The 18,427-nt window shown below is 52.5% G+C and overlaps 6 protein-coding genes and 1 non-coding gene across 7 annotated transcripts; 4 read left to right on the top strand and 3 right to left on the bottom strand.

Annotated features, from left to right (window-relative positions):
* Positions 1-1,182: 1,182 nt before the first annotated feature.
* Positions 1,183-4,633, top strand: ASPZODRAFT_64812 (hypothetical protein; the record flags this gene model as incomplete). Its single annotated transcript, XM_022729264.1, has 3 exons — positions 1,183-1,684; positions 1,742-2,368; positions 2,418-4,633. 3 exons carry the CDS (start codon positions 1,183-1,185, stop codon positions 4,631-4,633), a joined length of 3,345 nt encoding a protein of 1,114 aa, XP_022581908.1.
* A 264-nt stretch (positions 4,634-4,897) lies between these two features.
* Positions 4,898-10,022, top strand: ASPZODRAFT_166592 (hypothetical protein). The gene is made up of 4 exons (XM_022726766.1): positions 4,898-5,290; positions 5,373-5,749; positions 5,809-7,830; positions 7,891-10,022. The coding sequence occupies exons 1-4, from the start codon at positions 5,152-5,154 to the stop codon at positions 9,931-9,933; spliced, it is 4,581 nt and encodes a 1,526-aa protein (XP_022581907.1). The 5' UTR covers positions 4,898-5,151; the 3' UTR covers positions 9,934-10,022.
* A 257-nt stretch (positions 10,023-10,279) lies between these two features.
* Positions 10,280-10,351, top strand: ASPZODRAFT_t71. The gene has a single exon. It is a non-coding gene; the product is annotated as a tRNA-Arg (tRNA).
* A 22-nt stretch (positions 10,352-10,373) lies between these two features.
* Positions 10,374-13,306, bottom strand: ASPZODRAFT_151880 (hypothetical protein; the record flags this gene model as incomplete). The annotated part of the gene is made up of 5 exons (XM_022725789.1): positions 10,374-10,419; positions 10,787-11,241; positions 11,291-11,592; positions 11,640-12,723; positions 12,788-13,306. 5 exons carry the CDS (start codon positions 13,304-13,306, stop codon positions 10,374-10,376), a joined length of 2,406 nt encoding a protein of 801 aa, XP_022581906.1.
* Positions 13,307-13,531: 225 nt separating this feature from the next.
* Positions 13,532-14,413, top strand: ASPZODRAFT_65124 (hypothetical protein; the record flags this gene model as incomplete). Its single annotated transcript, XM_022729280.1, has 1 exon — positions 13,532-14,413. The coding sequence occupies one exon, from the start codon at positions 13,532-13,534 to the stop codon at positions 14,411-14,413; it is 882 nt and encodes a 293-aa protein (XP_022581905.1).
* Positions 14,188-16,099, bottom strand: ASPZODRAFT_96414 (hypothetical protein; the record flags this gene model as incomplete). Its single annotated transcript, XM_022730532.1, has 2 exons — positions 14,188-15,340; positions 15,393-16,099. 2 exons carry the CDS (start codon positions 16,097-16,099, stop codon positions 14,455-14,457), a joined length of 1,593 nt encoding a protein of 530 aa, XP_022581904.1. The 3' UTR covers positions 14,188-14,454.
* A 428-nt stretch (positions 16,100-16,527) lies between these two features.
* Positions 16,528-17,973, bottom strand: ASPZODRAFT_159273 (hypothetical protein; the record flags this gene model as incomplete). The annotated part of the gene is made up of 1 exon (XM_022726393.1): positions 16,528-17,973. One exon carries the CDS (start codon positions 17,971-17,973, stop codon positions 16,528-16,530), a length of 1,446 nt encoding a protein of 481 aa, XP_022581903.1.
* Between the last annotated feature and the right edge of the window lie 454 nt (positions 17,974-18,427).

Here is an 18,427-nt window from a genome sequence, read left to right as displayed (position 1 = left end):
AGAATAATATATCACTTCATTATTTTTCCATCAGAGCTGAACCTATAGTGAACTATTCAATAAGGCGTCGGCCAACAAGAAGGTTGAAAATGATTAACTTGACCTAGATAAATATTCTTAAACAACTTACAATGTCTTACATCCATCATAAGTACCTAGCTACCTAGACTCTTCTCTAGTGGCTGGATACGATGCTGGCTGAATGCTTGGGGCTGTGCTGCGGCTGATAGAGGCACTTCCCCGCTTCCCCTTTCCACCTTCTCTTCAAACCATCATTTCTCATCTCCGGCATACATTATAGCCTTTAATCTGAATCATGGAGCGAGGGTATCAAAATAAAAGACAGCTCGACGACTCAGACTGGTCTGATATGTCCATATCAACAGCGGCCAAAGTCCAGCCAGGCAAGATCAACTGGAATCGGGAGCACGATGAGGCCTCTAAAAAACCGGCGGAAATCTATAAACTCAGCGCTCTGTCGCCTGAAGAGCGGGCGAAAAGAAAAGAAGCTATCAGGGAGGCGCAACGGGAACTTGATCAGTTGATAGAGGAAATCGATGAACTGGTGAGGCAAAGCCAACTTGCGCGAGACGATGATCTTCCGTCCAAGGAAAAACAAGAGTTTGCTCGCCTTGGAAATAAACAGCCTCTGGCGATAAAGCAAGTCCATTTGGACGACTTGGAAGATAGTAAGATCTCTCTTTTTTGGTAAAGCAGTGTCTGCATCGAACAAGCTTCCACGCAGCTGATGGGTGAAACTGCTGACAATGCAAGTGTTTAGCTCAACAACCTCTTCCCTGCCAGACTCAACCAGCGATCTTTATGTGGTCACCATGGTGGAAGAGATATGTCAGATTGTTGAAAACTTTGACATGACGAGTGAAGAGATCTCGGAACAGATCTGCCGCGTTCTTCCACGGCTGCTTAACGATCTGGCCGTGAGAATTGGGTATAATGGCACATCCCAGACGGATCTAGACGCGATGGCTCGGTTATGGAAAGACCGCAGGTGGGCCAGCCCATTGGAAGTTTATATTGAAGCTGATTATATGTGTCTTCAGGGCAATTGCTGCCAGCTGCCGAGCAAAATTGATACCCAGTCCTTCTCTGGTGAAAGGCCGCGATATCTTCGAGAATATGTCCTTTGAAGAAAAAGTAAGGAGGTGGCAAAACCAAGACAAGATGGATACTGTCCCTGAAGAAATACCAAGACTGGAGCAATTGACAGACGAGTCCGAGGAGGAAATTCTCAAGGAAAATTGCTTTTGGCTCCAGACCTATAAAGAACTGATTCAGTCCTCTCCGGCATACCAAAAGTTCCTGGGTGATCTTCGCCGAGAAAGTGTCCTAACACGAGCAAAACCAGACATTTTTGAGGATCTCTACCACGGTATCTACAAAAAGCTCCCCGTTTCCAAGGAAATCAGCAGAAAAGTACGGCCTGAAAGATCGAACATGACATACCTCCTGGACTGGGACCTGTGGTGTTTCCTTGATGAGCTGCCATGCTCGGGGTCTCTAGACATCGCTATAGAGAACACGGTCGTGTTGGTTGGGTCCAGCACCACTGCTCAGATGCTAAGATGCACTGAATACCTGCAGATGATGTGGCCATCGAGTGGATTGGCAGTGTTCAACTTGATCCAAAAGCTGGTACAAGATACCGGCACTCCTGTTCAGTCTGGTACGAAAAGAAATCCCACGCACGAATCCACAGTTTGATTATTGATGATAGCCACAGACACAATACCAGACGACACGAGAATTGAGGCAGACTACTTGAGTGATAGTAGACAGCTCCGTGTTCGAGTAGATGGCCTTCCCTCTTGGATTGTGGAAATCGGTCAAATGCTCGCCTGGATTGGTGCCGCTCTGCAGGTCTCTCCTTTTCGAAACCGCTTTGTATTCTACAGACCAATTTTGCCAACACATCCTTCACTTCCCCAAGAACCTCAATGCAGAATTAAATTCGTCTCCAATCGCGAGGGTGGTGGGCCACTAAGAAAGGGACAGTGTTGGCATGGCCTGTTCAGAAACCCCGTGGTGGTTGAAGGGTTCCCCGTTGCCCGAAGAATAGGTGCCAGCCTCCCAGGACTTGAGATATCGCTGTCCATGATGGCTGCGCTTCTAGAGACTCGTCATGTCCATTCATTTGCGGACACTCTGTTCATCAAAGGCTTTGACACCCTGCTGGTGGCGACACAGTCGGAGAATGGCTTCATGATGTGGCATCTGCTTCCCTCCACTGATGGAAACCGGATATCATACAACGAGGGTGTGAGCTTGAGCTGTTCCTCTATCCAAATGGCGGACTTGGGCGACTCTCGTCATATTCTCGGATGGTCTTCGGAGATTGAATTCCTCGCAGGTTAGTTTTTCTAGGGGGGGATTACGGTATATAAGATACTAAGAATCAGGGACTCACCAAGCATCTTACGACGTCAAGACTTCTAATCTCCCCAGGGCATCCGCCAACGGTCTCCTTGCCGACACATCCATCTCCTTGGGTCGGATTGTGACTGGTGGAAGAGCGTTGAGCGTCGACGAGAAACTCTCCAAGGTCCGCCATAATTATATCCGGAAGCTCAAGTGGATCGAGAAACAATACGTCCTCCTCTGGGACGAAGAGGACAAACGTGGGTGGCTCGTCAATGGAACCAGCGCCCTGCTGCATCTCGTCCGTGCCGCTCTAGAACTGGATCGAAAGGGCGCCTTTGCCTCTGCCACATTGTTTGACCCGGCAGAGATGGTGTATCCATCGCCGTACGGCCCTGGTTCGGCGTCGAGGGTTCTGGTAGACCCATCCAACATGCAGCTCCCTATCCATGAGGGTGACGACAGTCCGGTGCCCTTCCAGAACCACGTTGTTCAGTTCTATGAGCTGTTGGAAAAGATCTTCGACTATGAATCAGCGGCCGTGAATCGGCATCCGGAACGGTCCCGTTCTCGAGCACGACTGGAGGGTTGGGACTTTGAGAATCTCGCTGCCGGCCGTGATCCTGTCCTGGCGAGAGAATCCAGACTGGACGTTTCTGGGAGGTCGTGGGTTGATCTCGTCCGATCTATGCGTGCGATCACTCTGTTTGGGCGGGGATTTGGAGAGATTATACGGTCCTTTGACGTTTGTTCCCAGTGGGTGACCATGCCAACTGAACGGTCCTGTCTGGCAGTCTCCCATCAAGACCTCAAGGAGATTGTGGCTTCATGGTGTGGCAATTTATCTTCCTGTCCACCGACTCTGACGGATCTAATTGCCTGGCATATCCCTACGGATGGAGCGACGACATGTCGCTGTGCCACGAACAAGGACCGTCAGCACTCTGACATTGTCCAGGTGCTTCTCCCATCATCCATGTCATCTCGACTGTCCTCGCAGGGCCTTCAAGCCGACGCAGTACACGACGGTGCGTTCATCTTTGGTCAGAATTCAGAGAATACCTGGTACTGGCCAGAAACCGGAGAGCCGTCCAAACAACCTATTATTCAAGAACCTGTAGCGAGGAAAAGTGACAACGGCTCTCCATTTTATGACAGCGGGATTGGAGACAGTCGAGACTCATCCACATCTGCTCTACACGATGAGACGAATCAATATCCCGAACGGAGCCCCCAGACTTCCCAACCACAATACACGACGAGCGACTACACCGTAGGCATTATTTGCGCTCTTCACTTTGAACTGAAAGCCGTGCGGATGCTCTTTAACTCCTACCATGACAACGTCCGGGTCTCGTCCACCGACCTCAATGCGTACGTCTTTGGACGCATGGGCATGCACAATATCGTCGCCACCTGTCTTCCCGACGGCGAATACGGAATCAGCGCTGCAGCCAGTGTGGCGTCGAACGTCAAGCGAACCTTTAGCCGTCTCCAGTTCTGCCTTTTGGTCGGGATCGGGGGCGGAGTCCCGTCCCTCAGACATGATATCCGGCTGGGCGACGTCGTGGTGAGCAAGCCCATCGGCAGCAACGTGGGTGTATTGCAGTACGACATGGTCAAGACGTTGGCCGACGGCGAAACGCAGATGAACGGATACCTGCAGCCTCCGCCACGCTTCCTGGGATCCATGTCCAGTTTGATGCAGTCTGATCCTCGACTCTCTCGCACGCCATTGGAGCCGTACCTGCGACAGATCAGAGAGGTTGGTGGCCAGGAATACGCATACCCCGGGGCCCTGCTGGATGTTTTGTATGTCCCTGACTATCCACACGTCAGGGATGAGTCTACCTGTGCGAAATGTGATCTATCAAAGGTACAGATACGACCGTCCAGACCATCACACCAACCATATATCCATTACGGCTTGATTGCCTCTGGCAACCAAGTCATGAAGGACGCCCGGACAAGAGACGAGATCGCCGCCAGACACGACGTGCTCTGCTTCGAGATGGAGGCCGCTGGAATCATGAACGTCTTGCCCTCCTTCATCATCCGGGGAGTCTGCGATTACTCCGACTCACACAAGAACAAGCAGTGGCAGAAGTACGCGGCTGCCACGGCGGCGGCGTTTGCAAAACTACTCTTGTCTCACGTCCGACCAGATGTAGAGTCGGAATATGACTATCGTTTGTCTCCTGGTCTAGACCTGGGAGACCACGAGCATCCGGTGAAACGACGGCGTATTGTTCATTGATATATTCGACGGTAGGCAATATATTTCAGCGTAGTCAACTCTGAAAAGGGACATTGAGATCATACCAGTCCTCGAGAATAGCATGTGTATAGACTATATCTGTCCCTTGTGACAAATTGTCGAGACTCTGGGTTGTTGAGAATTAGGGTTAGGTTTAGGGTTTAGGGTTTAGGGTTTAGGGTTTAGGGTTTAGGGTTTGGTAAGAGCCCAAGTATATACCCATTTGGCTCTCCTTCACTCTCCCTCATTGACTCCCCTCCCCCATTTCAACAACCTCTTGAAATCAAGAAGCGCTGTATCATCAACAACTGCTTGTGGAGGGACGGTAAGTCATGTCAGTCATTGGCTGTTCCCCTGCTCGTTCAAATCTGCCCCGCTTGACGCTATTGGGGGATAGCAGACAAGGCTGAAATCACCAACCAACACCTCTTTTCCTCCTGCCCCTCCTCATTTTCGACCTCTCCATCTCAGCGTTTATTCACTTTCAGGTTTTTCATCCAGCTGTAGGCTCTGTGACGATGCAAGACGTGATGAGAGCGATATGTTGCTGCTTTGTACACAAAGACAAGGATGAGACATCCAACGTCAGTCGCAGTCGTAGTGTCGATGCTGGTTCGCGAGGCTCTACAAAGCCCACGCCATCGACACCTCCTTCAGGTATGAAAAGAAGATCAAGAATGATAATAATAATAAGAAGGCAAGTGGTTCTCGTGAATAGCCGCTAACTTTACTACTCTAGCCCGAATTCCCGATCCTATCCTTCCCAGCCAACTCTCCCGAGAAATCTGGGATGCCGCGTACGAGAGTCTTGAAGGCGCTGAAGAGAGTGCTGAACTTGTGGAGAGATACTTAGGCTATCTGGCTAGAGTTCTCGCACCCGACAACCTGTCTGCCCCTGCCGATCTTCATGATCGAAACAAGAGGCAGGAGTACATGCAGAGGCTCGTAAAGGAGGGTCAATCCAAGGTTTCTAGGGCATCAAAGATTTGCCAGCGAATTGGAACGTTCGCAGATGCCATTTTGGCAATCAAACCTATTGGTGATGCTGCCGTCACAGGCATTCCACAAGCTGCGCCTGCTGCCCTTCCTTGGGCTGGCGTTTGTCTTGGGCTGCAGGTAGCTTTAATCCCCCATCATGTTATTAAGATGGTCGCTGATCTTTCGTTTGCAATTAGATGCTTTCAAACCCGGCCAAGGCAGCAAGATCTAACCTCGAAGGAATGACATGTGTGATTTCCAAGATGGAATGGTATTGCTCTTTCACTGACCACCTGCTGGACCAACAAGGGAATAAATCTCTGGACCAGGAGATGGAACAGCTCCGGCAGAAAGTCATCATGCTCTACAAGGCCATTTTGTCGTATCAAATGAAGAGCATCTGCTCCTATTTTGATCATCAGGGGCGAGCTTTCCTCCACGCCGCCATGAACTCAAACGAATGGGATGATGCTTTAAGCAAAGTTACCACGGCAGAAGATGATCTTCTACACAGGTGGCACAACGTCAACGATATCACCGCCCAGAAGCTGTCACATCAACGGGTTGAGCTCAGCAAAAGCATGACAGAGCAGCTGGGAGATATTCGTCAATCACTCTGGGACTTTACTACTCAGCAAAGGCAATTCAAAAGGGATCAGAAGAAAGACCGAATGCTGGCTGATCTTCGATTCACCAACCCGCAGGACGATCTGCAACGGATCATCAACGAGAAGAATGAAACACTCATGGATGACACCTGGAATTGGATTCTAGACGATCCACGCCTCACTGAAATTGCTGACTGGGGCGAATACAATCCCTCAACACCTCGCATGTTATGGATCAAGGGAACTGGAGGAACGGGCAAGACTATGCTTTTGATCGCTCTCATCCGTTATTTCTCGCAGCAGTCGGCTGTCTTTTCGCCATCGCTGTCCTTTTCGTTCTTTCAAAGCAATACCCGCTTAGACAACATGGCCGCCATCATGAAGTCCCTCATGTGGATGCTTCTCATCCAGCAGCCAGACCTCATGTCGCATCTGGAGCAGGATTACCAGGATTCCGGAGGTCAGAATCCCTTTTCAGACGTGAATTCCTCGGTTGCGTTGGCCCGTGTGTTTGGGAGCATGATTAAAGATGCCAAACCAGTTCTTTTCCTCATCGATGCGCTTGATGAGTGTGACCAGGGGTTGACAGAGCTTATCCGAGTGATTGCGAATTCTGTCACAAATTCCAACAAAGTCAGATGGATCGTTTCCAGTCGCTCCGATGTCAAGGTTGATGAGCACTTGAATCAATTTGATGCGCAGCAACGGCCCAGTCAGCAGACAGCAGCTTCCTTGGTGCAAATTGACATCCAACACAAGGAAGACCGCTTGAATAGATATATTCATCACAAGCTGGATGAGCTGAAGACCTCTCCATTTGGAAACGAATACACTGAAACAATGTTCACAGAAATCGAAGAACAAGTTCGCAAGCAATCCGACAACAACTTTCTCTGGGTGTCTATTGTTTTCAGCGACTTGAAAGACACACGGCCGGAATTCGCCTCAAAAAGCATCCCAGACTTTCCTCCTGGGCTTTCAAAGCTGTATGACCATAAGCTTGAGAAGCTGATGACGAAACATGAGAATGATCCAGAGAGACAACAGCAATGCAAAGATATTTTAAAGGTCATATCTCTCATCTACCATTTGCCGCTGTCTCTTGCTGAGCTTGACATGCTGCTACCTTGGTCTAAGAAGACTGACTGTTACAAGTCGGTGCAAGACTGCAATTCATTTGTGACGGTGACAGAGAAGATGATCTATGCGAACCATAAATCAGCGATGGACTTTCTCAAGAATCAGCCATCGGCCTTGGCCAGCTGCACCATCCGAGGACACCGGGATATCTTTAATCATTCCATCAACAAGATGCCTACCGTCCTCGAAAGAGATATCTATAAGCTTGGAGACTGGGGAATCAAATCCAGTGAAGTAGTCCAACCTGCAAATGATCCATTGCTTGAGATCAAGTACGGCTGTCTCTTCTGGCTTGACCACCTACACGACGCTGTAGTTCAGGAAAGTGATCCTGATGAAGTGACTGAAATGTGTCAATCTGCACTGAGGTTTCTTGAATCGCATTTTCTGCATTGGATTGAGAGTTTGAGTCTTCTTAAACAACTTCCAAGGGCTATTCCCTCCATCAACCGGTTAAAAATGGGGAAAATAGTACGTTTACTTTCTGATCCATATTGACTGCTACGGGAATGAGTGCTAAGTGAGAAGCAGGCAAATACTGTACTAAGAGACTTTCTAAATGAAGCCGACAGATTCATCGCCAAGTTCCAATTCATTATTGAGCAAGCGCCTCTACAACTCTATGGTGGCGCTCTGGTTTTCTGTCCCACACAAAGCATCATCAAGAAGCTCTTTTGGGGCCAAAGGATGCCCTGCATCCAAGACGTCCTGGGCCCATACAACAGGACTGGAATCCAAACCAACTGGGATGCCTACAGACAAGCCCTTCCACGCTGTAGCTGGCAACCTAAAAACGTGTCTTTTGCACCGGATGGCCGAATGTTTGCGTCTACTGCAGAGAAGTCTATCCGGCTGTGGACCATCAACCCTCTCACGGCCACTGCCACATTCAGCCAGTCTTTAAGTCTTCCTTTTTCTGAGGTCACGTGCTTGTCTTTTTCACCTGATAGTAAATTGCTTGCCTCTGGGCTTATCTCTGGCAATATCCTGCTCTGGTCTATAGATTCTGCGATGGGGGCAGGCGCATTAGTACAAACCATTGCAGCTAACACAGAGTGGGTTTGGTCGGTTGCTTTCTCTCATGATAGCTCAATTCTTGCATCTGTCTCTAGAGAAAAAATACACCTTTGGGCCATCACTTCAACCAGCGCCACATGCACATGTGTCCTAATAAGAAGCTGGATGTCATTTCGCTCCATTGCGTTCTCGCCAAATAGCAGGTTCTTGGTTGCAGGTACAGATGATAGGAGTGTCTGCCTCTGGGGTGTCGATTTAAAGAGAGGCACCGGTATTTTCATCAAGACTTTCGAAACGATGGGAAGACTCGTTCGTGATTTGGCCTTTTCACGAAATGGAGGATTTCTGGCTGCCGCTGCGGACTCTCTGATTCTCTGGAAAATCAATCCGTCAACTGCTGCTGTCATCTCGGAGACAGTACTCGGGAGAGCCTATTCTGTAGCCTTCTCCCCTGATGACAAATTATTGGCATGCGGTTCAGAGAATGGGAACATCATCATCATCTCCAATTTTAGATCCGGGGCTATGAATGCGAAGAATCAAAGGACATTTCAAGGACCCGGTTATCCCGTGTCGTCTCTCTCCTTCTCTCCAGACGGCAAGATGTTGGCATCTGCTTTCCTTCTAGGACCAACCCTTCTCTGGGCCCTGGAAGATGCGAATTCCCCAAATTTGACTGGAACTTTGGAGACGCCAGAGCTGGACTCTAATGCGAAGCCGCCAATTGATGCCCTTGCCTTTTCTTCCAACGGCACGAAACTAGTCACTTGTCACCGTGGCAATTCCGTCCGCATCTGGACTGTCGATACCAGAATCAGCCTGTGGAAGGAGTTCCAGCTGGACGGGGAGCATGCACAACCCAACCTTGAATTCTTTGTCAAAGTTGCCTTTTCTTCCACTGCTAAAATGCTTTCCCTCTCCACCGTGAATGGCCAGCTTTTCGTTTGGGACATCGATTCCCTCCCAGAGAGCAGTCGCAACCCACAACCCTTTCACATGCTTAAGCGGGATTTGCGGTTCACTGAATTGGCCTTTTCCCCCGACGGGAAAATTCTGGCTACGGCCACCAAACAAGGGCCGGTCCTACTATGGGATATTGACTTGGAGATGAAGACTCTGAATTTCAATCGGACAGTCTTCTCTTACACAATGCAAATCTACCATCTGGCAATTTCTCCGGATTGCAGATTCCTCGCATGTCAAGCATGGGACAATTGGATCGAAGTCTGGAAACTGGATGAGGCAGACGGGATTCCCACTCGCTATCAAACTCACGAATCTTTCGATATGGACGCGAAGCTAGAATTCTCGGCAGACGGCAGGTCCATCAAGGCCGGGTCAGAAGTCATCAGTCTTAACTCTGAAACGGACCCTCTCCTGGCCGAGGGCTGGAGCGATTTAGAGCATGATAATGACGGGTGGGTCTCCCGAGGTGGAAGAAATTTCCTGTGGTGTCCAGAGGATTTCCTGGTTCGTTATGCAGCCTCACATCAGAATGGGTTAGCACTTGTCCAATATCGTGGTCAGATCACCTATATTTCCTTTGACTTTGCTTAGGTCACCATGACAGATGGATGTGCAGATATCAAAGTTCTACTAGGTATGATGTGTAGTAGGAGTTGATATTGTCCAAGAATGAAATCCATCAGGAAAATATATATAACGTCGTATACTTGAGTATTTGTTAAGTAGCACCATAACTACAGAGTTCCTTAGCCTTGTATCTATAATTTTCGATGCAATTCCTCAATTCGAACAGTATGACGATGCGCCTAGCAGTAAATATCTTGTTACATCTCATATTTATTGATTCTCCCTGATGTTTTAAATATTTATGACAGGGCGATAGCAGGTTCGGTTTGTTTTAGTTTATAGTTTGGATTATGGAGACTGATTACAACAAGGCCTGCTGGCCCAATGGTAAGGCGCTTGACTACGGATCAAGAGATTGCAGGTTCGAATCCTGCGTAGGTCATTCTTTTTTTTCTTTCACAAATCTATCTTGATTCTTTAATCTTGATGTAATTCTCATTAGAACTAACACTTAGAAACACCAGCATATATGTAGCCTATTTATAGACAGACAGTCTTAACATAAAGAGACACAGTCTCATAGATCTAAGATTATTTTTTTCTAGACTATAACATAAAGATCAAGGGACCATAGCTACTATAATTAACCCTTTAGTAATACTCTTTTGGATCTATATATCTAGCTCTCTTGCTAGATTCTTAAATCTACTACTTCAATATGACTATGCATCCTATAGCTTATTATAATATTATGTACGACTGTACTTATAAACATTACAGTTATTATTGTGCATACTGATATGTCCTACTATAAAGCTACACCTTGATAGCCTCGATATCCTGCACAGTCACAACAGGAGAACTCATTGGCCGACACATGACATCAAAAAGCTGCCTGCCAAAAGAGTGAAAAGCCTGCGTCAGTCCACCGACGGCAATAAGCTGCTTCTCCATATCGCTGAGCTGGAACGACCAGACCTTTCCCGCACACTGGACAGTGTTAGTCTGCAGGTCGACGGTGATGTGTTCTCCCTGCGCGGCAGCGGTATAGAAGGCGTCATCTTTGACTGTGATGCCCAGGAGGCCCAGATTCGGCTGGTTCCGCGCGTAGATGAAGGAGAACGATCTGGCAATGACGCACTGGACGCCCGCGCCCAGGAGAGCATTGACGGCCACGTCGCGCGAGGAGCCGCAGCCGAACGCGCGGCCGGCGACGACAACATGGTGGCCTGCGCGGACGAGGGCGCGGAACTCGGGCATCACAAACTCCATGCAGTGGGCGCCGAGCTGTTCGTCTGTCGTGCAGGTTGCGAGGAACTGCGACGGGATTATCTATATTCTTAGCACGACTGCCATATTCCGCTTCAAGGGATGTATTTACCTGGTCGGTGTCTACGAAATCCCCCAAAGCGAGAACCCTGCCCTGGATGAGTGGAATGTTGGCGGTTGGAGCAGGGATTTTGGAGCCCACAGTCGAGCGAGCGTCTCCCCCGTACGGCTCAGAGAAGTGTATTGGAAGCGAGGGCAGCGAGGGGGACGTTTCTGACTTGTTACGCGGCCAGTCTAGACACTGAAGCAGCCGGTCTTTGTCGAGGGCGTCCAGTAGCTCTTGCGGATTGCATATCATCATTGTGAAAGAGGAGGCGGCGACTGTCGCTGCAGAGCTGATATTCGCAAAGGAGCCTATATTCGTTAGAAGTGATAGAAAGTATAGATATAGTTATACATACCCCTTCCCATGCGGTTCTTGAAATTGCGGTTCTGCGAAGACAGCCATGTCTCACCCTCAGCAGCCTGGTCGACGCCCTGACCAACACACATGCTGCAGCCAGGCACTTTGACCTTGAAGCCGCACTTCTCGTAGACGTCGACGAGCCCCAGCTGGGCCAGTTTATGGCGGATAGGTCTCGAACCGGGAACCATGACACGGCGACCATGCGGAACGGGACGGAAGCCGCGCTTCCAGCCAGTCTCAAGCACAAGACCGGCTAGAATGAGATCCTCCTCGGCGGTGGTGCAGGCGCCGATGAAGCAGCCGTCGAGGGCGGTGCCCGTGGCTTGGCCGACGGGGACAACGTTGTCGGGCGAGGGATACAACGCGACTCCGGCCTGTACGGTGGCGAGATCAACCTCCACCGAGTCGGCGTACACGGCGTCCTCGTCAGGTTGGAAGTAGACGGCAGCAGATTTATGTTTGGCGATGCGTCTTCGCTGGACGAACTGCGCCGTGCGTTCGTCGGCGGCGAAGATGCCCGACACGGCGCCAAACTCGGTGCACATGTTGGCGATGGCGAAGCGGGCGTCACACGAGAGTGAGGCCAGACCGGGCCCCGAGAACTCGACCACCCGGTCGGCAGCGATGGTGTTGCGCTTGAAGTGCTGCAGAATATGCAAGATGATATCCTTCCCCCCGACACCAAAGGGGGGTGCGTTGATCAAGCGAAAACGCACTGTTTCAGGGACGTTGAACCACGTCTGGCCCGTCATAAGAGGCATGATGGTGTCTGTTGCCCCCATTCCCACGGCCAGACAACTGACGGAGCCCGCCGAGCAGGTGTGGGAGTCTGCGCCGATGACCAGCATCCCCGGTTGGGCCCGTTCGCGTGCAAACTCGGTATGCAGGATGGTGTAGTTGAAGCCCTGGAAGTCCGTCAGACGGAAATCCTCCTTTGCCCGTTCGCTGCAGTCCATCAGGGCGCGGATGGCGGGCTTCTCATACAGCTCTGGCTCGACGCGGTGGTCGCCAGCCAGCCAGAACCGGTCATTGCGGAAGATCCCTGGTCGACCGACGGCGTTGTATACGTTTTCCATGCTCTATCATTAGAGATGAATTAGGGTTAGGGTAGGGTTATTAACCCGAACATCGGTGGAAAATTACCTTCCATGCAAGCTCCGAGGCAATCACCCAGTCGACGTCCACCTGAATAATCTCGCCCGGAGAGACAAACCCCCTTCGCGAGACATCATGCATGGCCAGGATCTTCTCAGCGACAGTCATCCCTCGCCGACCCGCCGGACGCTGAGTCTGGACGCGTGGGAGACCGGAAGATGCCCGACGAGCAGAGTTGAGAGCCTCGAGATGGGCCGAGCAGAGGAAGATGACTTCCTTCTCCTGAGCGGGCGACAGGGACTGCGACGAGGTGAATCCCCAGCCGCCGAAGTCGGACGCGGCGATGCATCGATGCAGGGCTTCCGCGTAGGCGCTCGCCAGGTCTGTCAGCTCTGTCAGCCCCGATTGTCGGAGGCTGTCGACCAGCAGAGCCAGGAATCCGATCAGGTTGCGATCGCTCTTTGTCTCGCTCTCTGTCTGGACAAACTGCACGCCAGTTTCCTCCAGCAGGGCGAGACAGCGGCGTTCAGAGGGTGTTTCTGCCGTGAATTCAACCTTGACTTCCATCATGATATCTCCATGGAATGCCATATTGAATGCTCTGGATCTCATACAGTCTATTTATATTAGTCGTGCCGGTTCCGCTCCGTCCGCTGTCCGCTCCGCCCGGTCCGCGCCGGTTCAGGGCCGGTTCCGCTCCGCTCGTCATCCTGAGCACTATAAATTCCAAGGTATTCTTATACTACAGCAAACGTATTCCTTACAATCCATCTCACATACTCAGCACATACAATGGCAGCCGTCAAGAAACTGCGCGAGATGCTCGCCGACCGAGAAAAAATCATCGTCGGTCCCGGCGTGTACGACGGCTTGACGGCGCGGATGGCGATCCAAGCAGGCTTCGACGCGCTGTACATGACCGGCGCGGGAACCAGCATGTCGAAGCTGGGGATGGCCGACCTCGGGCTGGCCACAATGACGGAAATGGCCGACCAGGCCGGGATGATCGCCTCGCTGGATTGGAGGGTGCCGCTCATCGCCGACGCGGACACCGGGTACGGGGGCGCGTTGAGCGTCGGACGGACCGTTGCGCGATACATGGCTGGCGGGGTGGCAGCGATGCATCTGGAAGACCAGGTGGTGAATAAACGATGTGGCCATCTTGCAGGGAAGCAGGTTGTTTCGCGCGAGGAATACAAATCTCGCATCCGGGCGGCGGTCAACATGCGCGCCCAGCTGGAAGGGGATATCGTGCTCATTGCGCGGACAGACGCTCTCCAGCCGCTCGGGCTGGACGAAGCCTTGCTGCGGCTTCAAGACGCCGTCGAGCTCGGGGTGGACGTGGTCTTCCTCGAAGCCATCGAGACCCGCGAGCAGATCGAGACGTACTGTCGTGTTTTCCGCGACAAGGGCGTGCCCATCATGTACGGCATGGTCCAGGGCACAAACGCCGTCAAGATCACCGTGGCCGAGGCCCAGCAGATGGGCATCAAGATCCTGGTCTATGCCGCTCTGTGTCTGATCCCGACCTATCTGGCTGTCACGCAAGCCCTGCGCCATCTCAAGCAAGAGGGTGATTGTGAGCAGTACGGGCCTGGCATCTCGCCGCCGCTTGTCTTTGGGGTCTGCGGAATGAACGAACTGCTGGAATTCGATCGCCAGGCGGGAGAGTGAATTCTTTGGGATGGTTGTCTAGTCTTGATAATACCAGTCAATCAATGATTAGTAAATGCCTCTTCAAACAATGTCCAGTCCGACGCATCCCAACTCATGTCCGGCAAGAAATCGAGCGTCATGGCCGGCAAACGAGAGTATTGTCGCCAGAGGACGACGGTGTCGAAGAAGATGCCCGCGCAGATGCGATTCTGCACGGTCAAGCTGGGCTCTCGACTCAACAGACTGGTGTCTGTCTCGCCCATCCGCCAGAGCAGCTTCAAGGCCTCCACCATCCGGTACGGCAGGTCTTTATCCTTTTTCTCTTCTCCTTCTTCTTCTTCTTCTTCTTCATCTTCCTCTCCGTCAGGTAGAGAGCAGCGGTGGATGGCAAAACAGGCCGAGTGATAGAGCACCACCGCCTTGGAGACATCTACAGAGACGGCGTAGGTGGAATGCACGACGCGGAAGATGACAATCGCCGCCGTGAGCAGCAGCCGCGCCGTGGCCACCGAGGAATACCGCAGCTCGTCGTAGGCGGCGTCGTGCGAGATGGCGGTCGTGATGAGCTCGCCGGCGGTCTTGTACGCGCGCAAGATGCCCTGTTTGCGCTGGGGGCCGGGCGTCGTCTCGGAGAAGTACAGGCAGTCCAGATACAGCCCTGCGGCGGCCAGACGGAGCGCAGTCGTCAGGGAGAGCTGCTGGCCTCTGCCGAGAGTGTTGCACAGGCCGTCAAAGTCGCGTTCGAGCGACTCCATCGTCGGGTAGAAGACGGCGGCGGCGGGCAGCTGCGCACAGGCGTCGTCCCCGAACAGCGTCCGCAATGCCCGCACGCTCCACTGCTGGATCTGCAGGTTCTGTCGCAGAGCGAGGGGGATCCGACTGTGGGGATGGATCTCAAGAGACACGGAGGCGGGGGGAGGGATGCCTTGATCCATCGACAGACTACTCGGTTAGTATATCGATGTTGAACGGCTGTTCTTCTCTCTTCAAGGCAGACCTTAACGACTGAATGGTACATGCTATCCTGAGACATTCCGCCGCCACATCCTCCTGAGACGCATGCAGCCCCAGATGCGACAGACAGGTCAGCGCCAGGTTGGCGTGAATAACAGACTTGTCGTTGGACAGGCGGAAATCGGGCAGCGGCCAGCACGAGCTCAAGACCAGCGTCTGCGTCAGGCCCCGCGACGGCGCGCTGGCCGCGACGGTCGTCCACAGCCGCTCGCTGACCAGCGGCATCAGTCGGGCCAGCAGCGAGCGGTCGGACGAGTGGCGAGCAGCGACGGAGATGATAAACCAGAACAGCAGCTCGGACTCGCCGTGATACTCCGCGGCCGGACGGGATTCGTCCAGAAAGGGCAGGACAGGGTGGTATCTCTGCCAGAAGACAGAAAACAGCCGCTGGACTCGGCCAGAGGAGAGAGTCACCTCGCCGATCGTGTAGCTGGTGGCGACTACTATCACCGGCGTTGCTGCTGTTGTCTCCGTCGAGGACGATCCGTCAGTGAGCAGCCCCTGCAGTCGCTGCACACGGTCTTCCAGCTGTCGCATCCGCTCGCGGCGGCCCTCGCGGCGGAACCCAGGCTGTACGCTGCAGGACAGGCCCAGCCGGGTGCAGCGGGTGCAGGGCGCCTCACGCATCTCACAGCGAGCCTTGCTCTGGCGGCAGGCCTTGCATGCAATCCGGACTCGACTGAGAGACATGGTTGGGTTAGGGTTAGTATGTAGTGAGATGAGACTGAGACAGTCCGAGGCATTCGGCAAGAATTATATACCAGGCGGGGCAGGTCTGCAGGCTGACTAAAGCTGCTTGTTAATCTATTCTTTGCTATTATAAGACTTGATATAAGCGGTCTAAAATACCCAATTGGTTGTTCATAGGCGCCTCGTATAGGCCTATCACCTGCATATTAGTGTCTGACATGGTATGAGATACGGAGGATGCTTGTCTATAAATAATTTATTATCCTTGATAACTTTAACTATAGACGTCTATGCTGCAGACAGCTATGCTGCAGACAGGTATATTTACATCTTCAATGCTTATATCTATAAATGATTGTGAATCCTTGAGGCAAAGTTATAACATCTAATTCAATTAATAAAAAGATAATTTTACCGAAATATGATAATCAAAAAGTGGCCACCTTGGCAGAGGACCAGGCCCGGATGCGGTCCCCCCAGTACCAGAAACAAATGGGGACGGGAACCAAGGCGGCGCTGAGGGCGCCGAGGATGGTGGTGGTGCGAGCGACGCCCAGAGCGTGGACCATCTGGGTGGCGAAGAGGGGAAACACGGTGCCGAAGATACTGCGCATGGAGCCGTTGACGCCCATGGCGGAGTTGGCCATGGTGGTGTAGCAGTCGACGATATAGTTGAAGCCCTGGATGAAGAGCAGGTACATGCCGGCGCCGATGACGACGGAGGCGCAGATGGGACTCGCCCAGGCGACGGCCGGGGTGGCCGTCCAGGCGAACCAGAACATGCCGATGGGGACCAGGATGCCGCCGACGATCATGGGGGGCAGCCGGCTCTCGGGGATGAAGACGCCGTCCGGGGTGTGGCAGTGGTGGCGGAAGTAGAGCTGGTTATGGATGACGATGCCGATGGCGGCCACGAAGATGCCCACGATGATGGCCAGCAGGGGCAGGTACTCGAGACTGGTGGCCCAGCCGCGGTTGGTGCCAAACGCGACGGGGTACGTCTGGTAGAAGAGGAAGAGCACGCCGTACACAAAGGACTGGTAGAGCGTCAGCAGCGCCAGGATGGGCTGCGTCGTGAACAGCCAGAAGGGGCGGATCAGGTAGACGCGGGTGATCTCCTGGAGACTGAGGCCTTCCTTGTCCGAGGCGGTGCGGATGCTCTCGTCGCCGGTCTTCTTCCGTAGGCGGCGGGCTTTACGCCGGAGGATAGCCGGAGGATAGGTTTCGGGGAAGACAACAACACACAGGGCGGTTGCGCTGAGGCCGGCGATGATGACCACCCACATGTTCCAGCGCCAGTCGAGCGCCGAGGAGCCCATGATGAAGCCGCCAAAGACCGGGCCCCAGGTCGGCCCCGAGAAGACGAGCGAGACGGTCAGGGCCATGGCGATGCCGCGCTGGGCGGTGGGCCAGCAGTCGCTGAGGACGCCGCCGAAGACGGCGACGGGCGCGACGCCGAACAGGCCGCCGAAGAAGCGGCCGATCAGGATGGCGGGCAGGCTGTGGCCCAGGGCGGGCATCAGGTCGAAGAGCGAGGAGACGGCCAGGCCGCACAGCAGCGGCCATTTGCGGCCGAAGCGCTCGGAGAGAGGGCCGAAGGTGAGGAAGCCGAGGATGTACCCGGCGAGGAAGAGGGAGGTGCCCAGGACGGCGACCTCGTGGCTGATGCCGAACTCCTTCATGAACTGGCCATTGCCCGTCTCGAAGATGCTGCTGGCCGCCGTGCCGATGAGGTTGAGCACGGCGACGACGGCCGTCGTCCAGACGCGCCGGGGCAAGGACCAGTTGAACGGATGGCTGGGGTCGTCGGGGCCCTCGAAGTCGACAAGCGAGGAATATTCACTCTCCACGTCGGTGGCCTCTGCGGCGCCCATCTTGGACATAATGATGATGCTGATTGAGACACTGGTGAGGTGTTCTGGTTATATACCGATAGAAGAAATACCCACTCCATGCCCCATTTTTATCAAAGACCGAGACGCCGGCGTAAACGTATCCTACACAAACTGCGCACATGTACGTAATCATCTATGAGCCTGATACCCTCGCCACATGAGGGGGCTCAAAGACGGGGGCTATAATCAGTATTATTCTTTATTATTATTATTATTATCATTTTAATTAAGATATTATACAGTAGAGCTCCAGAAATTAAACCTACTCTAGACATATAACTTATCTATATACTTAGGTCTATTGGCAGCCACTCTAGACCTACGGCCCTACATTTACAATTGTTCATACTAATCTAGATGATTAGTTAAGAAGCATCTAGGAATCAACATCAGAATCGCCTAGTTATTAGTATAGGAATTATAGGAATCAATG

Source organism: Penicilliopsis zonata (genome assembly GCF_001890105.1).
Source record: "Penicilliopsis zonata CBS 506.65 unplaced genomic scaffold ASPZOscaffold_6, whole genome shotgun sequence".
Lineage (NCBI taxonomy): Eukaryota > Fungi > Ascomycota > Eurotiomycetes > Eurotiales > Aspergillaceae > Penicilliopsis > Penicilliopsis zonata.
Note: the sequence above shows the minus strand (reverse complement) of the source record. Positions and strands in the feature narration are given on the sequence as shown.